Source organism: Scleropages formosus, chromosome 1 (assembly GCF_900964775.1).
Source record: "Scleropages formosus chromosome 1, fSclFor1.1, whole genome shotgun sequence".
Lineage (NCBI taxonomy): Eukaryota > Metazoa > Chordata > Actinopteri > Osteoglossiformes > Osteoglossidae > Scleropages > Scleropages formosus.
In genome coordinates, this window is record NC_041806.1 from 19,615,332 (window position 1) to 19,628,767 (window position 13,436).

Here is a 13,436-nt window from a genome sequence, read left to right on the forward strand (position 1 = left end):
CATCCGAGCCCAACGTGTGAGCACACACCCTTCATCGGTGGAGGGATTGGGGTTAGAGGGACAATCACAAACCAAATCGGGGGGGAGGGGGGGGAATAAAAATGTTAATTAAAAAATTACTCCCAGCAGTTACAGATGACTGAAGGAAAGTAAACAAGCTTTACCTGATCATTCTATCGCCTACTGCGGATCCTCTGAAATTAAATCTACAGAGAGGAACATTTTCTTTTTACTCACAGCGCCAACATCAGGGCTGCTAACAGTATTCGGACCGTGCACTTCATTTCACGCAAATCTTTCCGCCCATGAAACACAGAAATTTCATGACCCTTCAACTTTCTATATGAATAGGGTAACATTTATGCATTTCAAATTTGGCACTGCTGAACAGTGCCAAATGCTGCACTGATGAACTGGTTCTAGAGCTGAGAGCATTTCTGGAACTGACCTGCCCATCCCTCAAATCTTTCAACTGCATATTTAAGCATCCTTCTTTCAAACCTGGAACATGATGTATGTTATGGAATGTCAGAGTTGTCGCAGGACCTTTTTTTAAAATAAATAAATAAATAAATAAATAAATAAAAGAAAGACAGGATCAGAAGAAGCACCTGGATCGGAAAACTGGTGACTCTCCGTAACACCCAAGCAAGTGCTGCCCTACAGATCAGATGGGGATATAATAGACTGGAAAGACACTTGTGAGGAATTCAGGATTTGTTTGAGAGACAGCTCACGTTCCTCAACAACACCTACTTTCCGTGCAAGTTCTCAATAACGTTCGTGTCACGCTATTATAAACAAATAATGCTTACAGTACCTATAAAAAGTATTCACCCCCCCAGACTCTCTCCATGTTCTGTTTTACAAAATTGAACCACAGTGGATTTAATTAGGTGGACTAACACTTTAATTAAAGAATTGTTAATGATAACACTTAACTGTTCACAGCTTTTAATAATTACATGTACATTTATTCATTTAGCAGATGTTCCTCCCCAAAGTGACATACAACTTAGACTAAACAGGAGTGCATTTCACCAACCCACAGACACAGATTACAGGGGCGAAGTAAAATACCACTGTTTATAGCTCATACACATTACGTGAATAGCTGCATACGGAACTCAAAGGGAACATGCTGCAGAAAGGTTTTTTTAACACATGATATAGTGCAAATTTATGGAGATCAGAGAGTTAATCAACAGTTAAGTGATCAATATGAGCTTCAGCACCAATTCCGGTTTGCTTGAGGACAGAAGAAAATAAATGAAAACTTCCTATTGACAAACATTTAGCACTCTTCTCAGAGCAAGACGAATTTCGTTTCGAACGACTGAAAAACGACATTCAGTCTCCGTAACTGTTTTCCCTCAATAAGGTTTCCATCATGTGACTCATTCGATCCACAGCTTTGAACAAATAAAAAGAACAAAACAATATCACTAGTGGTCACATCAACAGTGCACAAGGCGGACTGACTGAGGTGCTCTGATGCCATTAAGGATTCTGGGAAGCAAAGTGTTCAGTGGGAGGAATGGAGACCTACCTTTGCCCTTGTCCACCACGGTATCGGGTGGAAGGTATGAGAATGGGGTCGTCGTCGCTGTCGTCCGAATCCTGATTACTGCGCAACGTCTGTGGAGAGGGTCCACCCTCACCAGGGGGCTCACTCCTTTGGGAAGACTTGCTGGAGTCCTCTGGGGTGGCCCTCTCAGAGTCTCCTGGGGTCTGGGGGCCTGAGTCACCCTCAGCAGGGGCTGTCTGAGTGGCTGACTGAGCTGGTACATCCTCACAAGGACTGGAGGCCTCATCTGTAGTGGCACTTTCCTCTTCTGGAACAGACATACTCGGCTTGGGAGGCTTGGACACAGCCGGAGCTGCTGGAGAACATATTAAGGAGCGTTTCACCTTAAACCTACTGCTTAAGTCAACCATCCTCACTGACAGCTATTCTCAGCAGGTCTCCTCTGCTGAACCTCACCTGGCTCCACACCCTCCAGTGAAGCCTCCTCAGTGCTTGGAGGGGTCTTACTGTCTGCCTCGTCTGGTCTGTGGCTGCTGCCCCTGGAAGTGGACGCCCTGCAGCTCCTTCCAAGGGTAGATGAGAAGTTGGCGAGTGAATCAATCCAAAGTTGGATAAGTGAATACCTGACTAGGAAAGGGTGGGTGAGAGGGGCTTGCTTGACTAGCTCATGGTTGGATAAGATGCCATGGGATCATGGAAGCTGAAGTTAGGACTACACTATGCTCAGTTCTGCTTACCATTCATCAGTGAAGTCTAGTTTAATGGTGCTAGTTGTAGTGCCCTCTGTGCTGTAGTGTAGGCTGAGGACCGGCTCCGCAGCTCCGGCTCGCACACCAGCCGCTCCAGAACCGCTCGAAGCTGCAGCCTCCGTGTTTCCTGGGAGGGTGGTTGTCACACACCGGTTTAAATGCACAAAGCTTCCTGAAGCTTAACACTGACAGAATGAGCAATAAGGTAATGAAACAGAGGGCTGCAGCTGGATTAAAATTCCCCCCCCTCCTCCAAATTTCAGTTATTAATTTTTAAAAAAAAAAAAAAACACACTAAACTTCAAACTTAAGTCTGTCTTTAGCTGAATATTATGGTTATGTTTACACAGAACCGTACACACACTTGCTTTTCACACTACGGGTGAGGTCATGCATGGGATGTGGGGATCTTATCCCAAAGACACGCGCACACACGCACGCAGAGACAGAGGGACAGAGCAGAGAAACACTACAGAGCAAATTGCAGCCAGCGCATCCTAGAGCAGAGCTAGAAACTAGGCACCTGCACAAAAGAATGAGTTTATATGATATGTACACACGCACACACAGTGTCAAACAGCGCTGATCGTTTATACTCGTATTCTCTTTTTGAGAAAACAAAGCGCACTTCCTGGATGTCTGTTGTGCTGTCAGTTTGATGATTCACAGAGTTATGAGGAGAAGTTTGTACATCACTGGTTATTTCAGCGAATCTCTGAAACAGGTCGACGACAGTTCTGTGTGCCGCACACTGAAACCCAATTCCCTTCGGCAAAATACAACCCATACGTTTCCTTCATTTGCTGATCTCGGGATGGAAGGGCTGAAAAAGCTAATGTGGCTTTTGCTCAAGTTATTTTTATTTGGGTTTTTAAAAACCAAATTAAATGAAGAGGACAACAAATAATGTTCTGGTCTCTCAAGCTGTGACTGCTGTTCTGCCTTTTCTCAGACACCATGGGCTCCTCTGAGCAGCTCACCGAACGCTTAAAAATGAAGATCGCTGGAGTTTACAAAGAAGGGGAAAGAAACACAAAGATGTTCAGATAGTTTCGGATGCGCTGTCCATTGTGGAAGTCAAGACCAGGTCTGTGAGACTGAGAAAAACCTCAGAGAGCACTGTCAGAAAAGCCAAGCCCACACCACTGCAAAGAAGCTGACCCCACAGGTCCACAGCCCCGCTTGCATAACAATGATCTGCGTGGGAAAGTTGACAGAAGGGAACCTTTCCTACGACCTCATCACACAAGTCAGAAGGGGGGGGGACGACAATCCCTCAAGTATGGAAAACAAATTCTTACAAAGCTGGGTAAACTCTTTCCGGCCCCAATGAACAAAAACTGAACTTGTTTCTGACAACCAGCGGGGATGAAGCACCCGACGGGGTGGATCTATGACACTTTTGGTTCGAGCAACTGCCGGTGACACAGGAGGAACACGGTCGGTAAAGTAACCGAAGCTGAAATGAGGATGGAAACTTCAGCGAGACGATCAGAACACACATGAAGTACTGAGAGGAATGAAATACTGCTTTGGAACTGAGATCACAGTCCAAGGACACTAATGTTATTGAAGATCTGGGAGGAGATCTCAGAAACACAGCACATGAAGGCCTAAGAATCTTCCTGTGTGTTCAATGCACGGCCTTTCTGGGCACTTGGACACGTTTATTCTGGGAATGTAATAAAATACAAGCGTACTGGCAAGAAAAAGTCTGAGCATGCCTCCCTCCATTTCCTTGTTAAATTGCAACACAGATTCTTTTACTCCTAACACACATGGCATAGAACTTTTTTAAATTATTATTATTAATTATTATTTTACATGCCATGGTCCACACCTGAAATTCCCTCTAAACATGTGGATGACCAAAGAGTTTAATTTTTGCCCAACTTGAAAAATTTACATCTGACTTGCATGGAATTCTGGGATACCTTTCTGGACCTCACTGGAGAGAGCTTTACATCCTGAAAATTACAACCTTTTGCCCTTCTTTTATGCTCTATGAAAGTGGATGCATTTGCAATTTCTTTGTGTACTAGTTTGGTCACTATGTTGCTGTGATCCAGCTGTGTTCATAATATTAAATAAAAAATTAAAAAAGAAAAATTGTCTTTCTGAACTAGAGGAGGAGTTCTTCCACGAAAAAAAAAATTAAAGGCAAGCAAAAGACTTATCCAGCTACAGCTACGGAACATGCTTGAAAACAGTGATTTACCAGGTACTGAGTGACTGGCTGCCCAAACTTTAGCACATGTATATTCACTTTTACACTGAAATTCAACAAAACCGTGAATAAACAACACATTTTACAAAATTTGCAGAAAGATGTTGGGTTTCATGCTGCACCACAGAGAGGCAACACTGGATTCACTTACATTCGACAAACACAATCTGAACAGAGCCGACAAACCTACTGAACACAATTATCATTATTCCATATATTAATACGAGTGCAACTGCAGCTGAATTTTGAAAAGCATCCTTGTTGACAACTGAATTCACTCCAGCCATAATTGATATGCTTTTTTTCATAAGTATATTGTAACACACATGGACAAAATGCAAAAAGAGGAAGCAGTCGACAGGACTAAACTGATGCAGAGAGGTGATGCGCGGTTAAGGCACACACGGACACACGGGAGGAGAAGGTGACTGCGGAGAGGACGACACACAGCGCGTGCAGCATGGACAGCTACTGGAATGGGTGCGCATGTCCTTATGCAGCGAGCTGTTGCACGTTGCGCGGATGAAGGCGTTGCAAGAGGGATCTATGCAAACAAGGCCTTCCTAATCCTGTGAGATGCAGCATCGAGATATTCTTGATACCTCATCCACCTCACATCTCAAACATCTAGCCCTGCGTTTCCAGCGAGCAATCTGGCTACGTGCTGGAGACACAAGCCGTTCAGCTGAGGTGGCATCGGGGGGCGCAGTGTCCGGGGACGTGGCGCATTCAGAGAGGAGCACAAAACTCTAATTAAAGCACAGATCTCAGCTGGTGGGGGGGGGGGGGGGGGGTGGCAGCCCTTGACAAGTAATATGACTACTGTCATGAGGGCAGATGGAGAGCACGGCAGGAGGGACAGAGCCGGACAGGAACAGGAAGACAGAGGGAGGCAACGCACCCTGCTCCTCGTCCAGGGTCATCGATCCGAGCTGTTTGTTTACCGCGGATGAGGGGGAATCTGGAACACAAATCAGACCGGCACTAAAACAACTGGAATGTCAATTGTAAAAAAAAAAAAAAGATACACTGTTTATTGGCTGGAAGTTCAAAGGGACCCCTCCCCCCTCCCCCAACCAAGAAACAGAGATGCCAGGACTGCGAGACAGGTATAGGTGTGCACAGTGGAAACCTGTCCCCTTCCGTTGTGGGATCAGCGCTGCGCATCGACCGCTGTCTTCCTCAGGGAGCCAAGGCCCCCAGTGCCAGGACAACGGGAGCAGATTCTAAACCCCAGCCTTCACTTTCCTACAATAGGGCGGCTCAGGCAGCATCAACAGAAAAATCAACTTGCTGAGCTTCACACACACGCACACATTCCAGAATTAACTGGGAAATCTTTCTCACGGTGCTGCTTTATGACCCCCAATTCCCTACCTAGCTGCTCTCTTGCCATGTTACTTTAAGCTCAGAGCAGAGGGAGAGCAATGGAAAGGGCTCAGAGGAAACAGTCGCATGTTCTGCGCCAAAGAGACACCATCGGGGTCAGGAACGATCCCTCCCGATGATGTCAAGATACAATTCCCTAAGTGGATGTCAAAGTCACGCAACAGGTGGCCATATCACCATGCATTTCCATCTCTTCCCTCTACGACTGGCAGGATCTTAGCTGTTAAAAGTACTCCGGACCACTGAAGATCCCCAGAACATCCACCTGTAGACTTGCCCTTTCAGAGGGGATCTAGTCACACTGCTGTCCATGCAGGTTTAACATGACCCCCCTCATGCTGGCTATAGACCTAATTAAACACAGTGCTGAGGTTAATAAGGGGATGAAGAGACTCTCTGTGAGTGAATCTGTGAGAATGGCACATTGCAAAGGTCTCAGCCCAATTCTCTGTTACACGTGTGCTGCCAGCAGCCCAAGCGAAGAAGGGTGACCCCTGCTGGTCATATGAGCGAGGTTAATTCTGGGTGGAGGAAAGCAGTGCAGAAGCAGTGCTGGGTGCAGCACACCAGCGGGTGGATTGCTAGGCAGCTGGTGGAGGCTATGTTAGGGGATGCTGGTGGAGACCTGTGGGGGAAGCTGCCCGGGCTGGGGAGGCCCCGGAGGATGGGCGCTCACGAGGGGGACGGGCGGCCCTCCGCTCTTCCTGTCCGGGGGGGCCGGCCATCAGAAGCAGCCGCTGCAAACGCCTGCACACTACACTTACCGGCACCCCACGGCGGGCGGGCTCTGACGGGGGGCAGAAAGAAGAGAATGAATGGAGGCTGGGAAGGAGGGGTAGGAGGGGTAGGAGGGGGGGCAAAGCTGGAATAATGACAGGAAGAGAACTGAAAAAGGTGGAACAGGAGGAAGGTGAAGCTGCAGTGCTCCTTCCCACAGAAGGCCTCTCAAGGAGGAGCCCTAAACCACAGCAGCGGATCGGAGACCCCCTGGGGGAGGCACAAACCCCTGACATGCTTTGGTGGTCGAGGTCTCCGCTCATCCTGCAGCACCGAATGTAGCTCCACACAAAGTAAATCTCCTGAAGGTCTGAAAGGTGTGGGACAGGTGCATCTCCTGTCCTACCTGACTGTGTAGGCTGCGTGGATTCCGCAGAGGGGGCGGGACTTGGAACGGGTTGGCTTCTCAATTCCGCGTCGGGCGAAGACAGCAGCGAGGAAGAGGCCGGGCTCTCCAGGGACGAGGAGGTGGAAGTGGGCGGAGCTGTGACCGTTGAGGAGGAGCCAGAGGACGACGAGGTGGACTTGGGGACAGGCTGCGCGGGGGCTTCTGCTGCTGCTTCTGCCTCTGTCTCCATTGTACCCTCAGCTGCCTCTGGGGCGGAGGTGGCCCCCTCTGGCCGGACCGCCGTCCCTGGGAGAAAGAAACTCTCGACACTTTCTCTTCGCCCGTTTCAGTCAAACAAAGGAAGGGAGCATTTTCACCACTCCACCGTATTCAGTACTGTGGAAAAGGGTTCCAGTTTTCTCTCTGCTCTCTCAACTTTTCTCCAGAGAGCGTCAGAAATCTTCTTCGAACATCACATGATGCCCCCCTGTGAATCTCTGTTTTGCCAGCTTCGCTTTTGCTGGCAACAGTTTCAGTAGCAGATAGTCAGACTGGACAGACCTGGCCCACATCAGGCCGCGTTCTTGAATAAGCCGACTCCAATTAACCCCTTAATGACAGTGATGGTAGTTACACGGCAATTAGTTTTACGTGCCTATGACTGTACATTTCATTATCTTCCACACCAAAAAAAAAGACATGGATGGCAAAACCGGTGTCATTTTTCTCTCTCGGACTCCATTCGTGTACTCGTAGAACTAACAACAAGGTCCGGCTGAATTTAGAGTCAAAGCGCTGCAGAAGTTGAGAAAACTGGAAAGGCAGAAATACTTTTCCACAGCATGCTTTGTACAGGAAGTTAGTGGTGCACAGCACAGGGCATCATGGAAGAACTCCAGTGCTTTGCGTACAGAGTCTCTATATCTCTACATAAGTGGACTGGACGGGCTACAGGAGGCCCCTGGTAATTACCCCTGGCTCGCGGCTGGGGGCGTCCCCTGTTGCTCTGGGCTTCACTGGCTTCCTCAAACCACCGCGATAGCATGTCTGACATCCTCTGCATCAGGGACACGTTAGGGCTTTGCTCTCCTGCGGGCAGAGAAGGAAGAGTGAGGAGCCGCTCTGGGTGCAGCTGACCGGGACACGCCCTGGAGTGAGCTTCCTTTGCCAGGGCAAATGAGACCATCCTCTCAGCGGGATCAGCGTTGCACTCACGGCAAGACTTCCTTGGCGATAAGGAGATGGAGGAGATTAGGCCCAGGGCCGATACTTTTCCAGAGAGGAGGAAGGATACAGCCTGAACACACACCACAGTAGCAGTGGTGGAGACACACTTAGCCATGTGTGTAATACACACTGGGTGTAAGACAGAGGGGGGTTCACCCTGGATAGGATGCCAGTCCATTGCAGCGTAGTGCTCAAAGTAATTTATTACAAAATTACATATTACTAAATATTTTGGCGTTTTCATTGCCATAGGAAAAAAAAAAAAAAAAAAAAAGAAACACTTTACAGCATTTTAAGTGACACATTTTTCATCAAGGAAAATTCATCCCATAAGAAATAACGGTAACTGGACTCCTTCACAACAGGGTGATTTCAAGGAACAAATTTTCCCCGCTATGTGAGGAGTGAGTGTACATACTTGTGCTAAGTTTTTCTAAGTGGAGACATTTCTGATGTCAGACTTCTTGAGGTGGGACCAGGAGAACTGTGTCTCTTTAAATCAAGGGTCAACGTAAAGTCCCTCACAGCGGAAGGTAAAAACATGTCACAGCCTGAGAAACGACAGAGGTCTACATTGAGACGTCCTTACCGTCCCGTTCCCTCTCGCTCTCAGGACGTGCCCGGGGTCCAGTGTCGGACCAGTCCCCCCGCAAGCGCAGGCGCTTCACCGGGGGCTGACGTAGCTGTGCGGTGGAGAAAGGGCAACACAAACACCGTCAGCTGCAGCACAGTGGGCTGCGGGGCTTCAACATCTACTGGAGGCTCTACTGCAAATGTGGATGGAGCACAACCTGAGCGCTCAAAGGGCAGGATACATACAGCCACAGCCACAGCCACACACAATTTACCACACTTCCAAGGTCATTTCAACACACCATTTAATTTAAAACACAAATGCTTTTAAATTTAAAGAAAAATACGGAAAACTTCACTATACCACCAAACCCTCAGGGTGCCACAGAGCTGCAAAAATGGCTTATGAATATAAATTTATTCATACAAGACTTATTAATCTGTACAACATGTTTGCCTGTTACCTTTTTCAGAAGTAGAGTGACCGTGTATTTAATTCTGAGCGACAGCTTATATCAGTATCTGAATAGAGACACACACTTGGTTCTCCATCAGTGGTGTTAATCTGGCCATTTCCCTTCATTTTATTAACAATGACACTTGTTCAAACAAAACTAATAATGCATTTCCTGCCTCTTGTCTCACGGACAATCTCAACTAGTCCATACAAATATAAAATAAATAAATAAATAAATAAATAAATAAATAAATAAAGGTCAATATAAATCACAAGTGAGACAGATTCAATACTATAATTCATTTAGGTCACTATTTCTCCAAAATGATATACTACGTTAAGCAATTTACAGTGATTTAACCATGATACAGCTGGGTAATAAATAGCTTTAATAACATGAATATCCTGACATTAGTATAAATTCAGCCTTAATCTCACAATCAAATGAAGGTCATGTAGCGTGAGACATTTGTTAGCAACATCACACTGCATCTCTAACAGTGTAACGCCCTGGCGTTTTGCAGAGTGAAAGACATAGGCAGTGATCTTATGAACCAAATACACCCAAACTACCAAAATGCCTCCATCCAGATCACAGCAAGAGCATTTCTTGGTATAGATACCATATTTTGGTAATATCACTAAATAAATAAATAAATAATTTTTACTCTGAAATTTGAATTAATTTTAAGCAAAATTTTAAGTCTGGGGATCAATTTTCACCCCCCATAAGAAATAAGGCTGATCTGTCCTCCCATCAACGAAGTCACCTAACAAAAGGCTTCACGGAACAAGTTAAACCCATTATGTGAGGAGTGGGTGTATTCAAATAACACGATAAAACTAATTTGCTAAATACATAAACGGGACATAGGTGTAATATGTAATCCCAGCATGTACTACAAGCAAAACATCCTCAGTAATTATTTATCTCCAAGTGTTTTGCTTTAGGTGTTTGCTTTCAGTGAAGGCCTGGGGAGCATCGAGCGGCATGTTAAACACGATGACAGTGCCCCCTCCCACACTGCGGGGGCTCGCTGGCAGTCTGCAGAATCCCATTAGCGCCTCCGTGCTCTGCTCAGAGGAAGAGGTGCTGAGACGGTGGGGAGAGCATTACCCAACCACCTTCACACAGGCTCTAGGAGGACACCCCTGGTTAAAGTGAGGTTTTCAACCTGTCCCCTGGCCTATTCATGCGATTTCCCAGAGCGTTTCACTTGGATTACGTCGTTCTCACAGCTAACATGGTGTAAGAGACACTGTGATTTGCTTTGTGGTGTCCCTGTCCTGGACTATTTCTGTCTCTGACTGATCATCATATGAGACCAGCTCTGTTTTTGGAAAGGCATTCAGGGAAGGGTGTGGGGGGAGAGAGACAAGGATTTGGGTACAGCTGAACACATGGGGCTAAAGCCAGAGAAAGGGAGGGGGGTCCAGCTGGTGCCCTTGCCTTGCGAGTGACAAAGTCCTTACAAAAAAAAAAAAAAAGTATTCCATACGGATCACGCAAGGAATCAACCTCGGACTGATTTGAGTTGGACTCCGCAAGTTGGAGAACCACAAATTCTTCTCATCCATTTCTCCACACTACTCAACTGTAGAAAAGATCGCTGTAGCATTACATGTTCTCTACAGAGGGTCCCATGTTTACATTTGCTGACTGTGGATTCCTAACAAGCCCCTGGTGTCTAATCCATTAGTGCTTCTGATGGCTTCTTCTCACCTCAACTTCTAGCCCATAACTCAAGGCTGCAAATGCACCTGCTGGATTCAGACATAACCACCAGTTTTATTGTGCCAGGTACCATTACCATGCTTCCCCGAAGGCTACCTTCAACATCATTACCCCCTGCATCCCTGCCCACACCATGTACATCTCAATTCTTGTGCCATAGCCATGTTGACGAAGAGAGAGATAGGAGTCTATCAGTAGCTCTTAGAGGGGCTGGATCATGGCCTAATCTCCGCTGCTATGTCAGACACATGACCCGCCTCTTCCTGTCCCTCATGGGGTTATTCATGGTCACAGCTGTTCCTACACTGATGTAACTGTCCCGGGAAAACGACTCTCCTTTGCCTTCCACCAACACTTAATGTGAAAGGAGGGAGAAAATACCCACTGAGAACACTAGCGGTCTTCTACAAGGTGCATCAGAATAACAGTTTGAAAACAAAACCTTTCACATGTGAGAAAAACATTTGGCACTATTTGCACTGCTCTTTGTTAAGAGTTTAGAAACAACCTGTTGTATATAAATTGAAGTAAAATATACTGAAATATAATGAAATCAACTGAACTGACATGAACATTAGAATTTCCTGACCATTGTACTGGTCGACATTAATTACGCTCCATGGCTCCCTGGGCAAATTTCTTCACCGTAGTGCAAAAATAGCCCTGAACTGCACCGGACCTTATCTGTGGTGTATGAATGGCAAAACACCTTTGTGCGCATCATAATAAATAGGTATTCCACAGTTAGTGCCGTCCAATTGCTTTATTTTCAGTTTCCATGGAACCTACAGAAGATTAATTCCAAAATGGGCCCAATCTGATTCACCTTCCTGGTCTGGTGCTACGGGTGCCACACTACGCTGATGATGGTTTTGACGAAGAGGCTGTTCCATGATCTGCCTAGAACATGCATAATGGTCAACCTGAAATGAAATAAAGCAACTGATACACAGAAGAGAATCTTATATCTTCTACATTGGCTACTTGGATGCAATTCCTGTAATGTGTGATTTATGCTACTCCATGCTATGAACGACTACAAAGACCTGCTGGAACATGTCTTTGGTGTGAGCACTTAGGAATTATTGTGCCCTCGCTCGTGCAATTGCTCGAATAAAGCCTGCGCTGAAGCCGACGCCTCGCCGTCTTCCTGATTTCTGCCACGAACCTGACACTTGCTGTAAAGTTCTCTCTGAGCAGTGTACAACTCCAGTTACAGCTGTAGTGCAGGAAACCTCAGTAAAGCACAGCCCTACAACAAAACACACACAGCCATGAATCTTGACATTTTGAACGCGGACACCCACTCAACTGTGTCCACGTGAAGCCAAGTTGTTGGTAGGCGTGGGTTTATCAACATCGCTGTGATGTTTCTGAAAGACGCTCTACCGACAGAAAACTGGTACGTTCCTCTGGGCTGGAGGAAGTTAGATGGCTCCCGTCTGGCCAACTGGACAAGGTTCTTGGTTTGTTCTCCAACCCATTAAGACATCACAGTCAAAACAGGTTGAATCTTGGGTTCACCGACTCCGTAGGCCGCGGTTTGGAAGAGGCAGAAGCAAAACGGTCATGATGTTCAGCTGCTGTCAGGCCAAGGCAGAATTAAGGGCAGCGCTTCAGTTTCGCTCTCCCACAGTGCTACAATGCACCCCCCATGATGCCACACGATCATACACCTCGCTAAGGGTATGCAAGATGTTATAAAGTGATACCAAGCTCAAGAAGACCTTTGGTTCTCTGCCCTCGAAAAGGATTGCATACATATTGGTGCTCCTTAGATTTTGGAGAATTTTACTTGGGACAAACAGCTTTGACAAGAACAGCAGTCTTTAAATTTCAGTCATAAGGTCCTGGGTAATACCCTTAATCTAGATAATCACCATGAATCAAGAATACCCTGCTATATAAATGGTTGAATAACTTATTATCAAACAGGTGTTTTGGACAAATTCATCAGCTGAACAAATAGAACAAAATTTTAAGCATTTTTCGAAGCCTTTTTTGATAAAATGATTACTACACATCTGGTCTCCATGTTATTTTGCATGAGATCATCCTGGAAGAATGGCAGCAGTGCTCTCACCTCCTCCCTCCTCTCCTCAGATGCCCCCTTGAGCTCCCGGGCCTGGTCATCCTTGGGGTCGAACAGGTAGATGTAGTCGGAGGAGTAGCTGACCAGGATCTCCTGCCCATCGCCGCTGTAGCACAGCGAGGTCACGCGGCATGACTTGCTGGTAAGATGTGCTGGGACAAAGCGCACACACATGCCCGTTGTCCCACGGCCCATGTAGTTGCCTGCACATCAAAGGGAGACGACATTACAGCTCCTCAAATTGTCTCCTTTGTGCTTCAGACTGCGTTGAGGTGAGACAAGGTCATCTGGCATGATTTTCGAGGATCAATAAAAACTCCAGATGGCATCTACAGAAGCCCATGGGTGAGAGCT

The 13,436-nt window shown here is 46.6% G+C and overlaps 1 protein-coding gene across 3 annotated transcripts in view; it reads right to left on the minus strand.

The window, feature by feature from the left end:
* The window catches only part of dcaf6 (ddb1 and cul4 associated factor 6), a 31,013-nt gene that overhangs the window by 2,650 nt on the left and 14,927 nt on the right, over window positions 1-13,436 (minus strand). Inside the window, exons 7-14 of one of the 3 annotated variants that reach the window (XM_029253029.1) lie at window positions 13,074-13,285; window positions 8,815-8,908; window positions 7,971-8,087; window positions 7,017-7,304; window positions 5,406-5,465; window positions 2,266-2,404; window positions 1,985-2,091; window positions 1,550-1,880 (exon numbers count right to left, since the gene is read on the minus strand). In XM_029253029.1, the coding sequence (XP_029108862.1) occupies window positions 1,550-1,880; window positions 1,985-2,091; window positions 2,266-2,404; window positions 5,406-5,465; window positions 7,017-7,304; window positions 7,971-8,087; window positions 8,815-8,908; window positions 13,074-13,285 (1,348 nt within the window). Of the gene's footprint in view, window positions 1-1,549; window positions 1,884-1,984; window positions 2,092-2,265; window positions 2,405-5,405; window positions 5,466-7,016; window positions 7,305-7,970; window positions 8,088-8,814; window positions 8,909-13,073; window positions 13,286-13,436 lie in introns of all 3 variants that reach the window. The other 2 variants (XM_029253028.1, XM_029253031.1) reach the window with 2 other exon arrangements.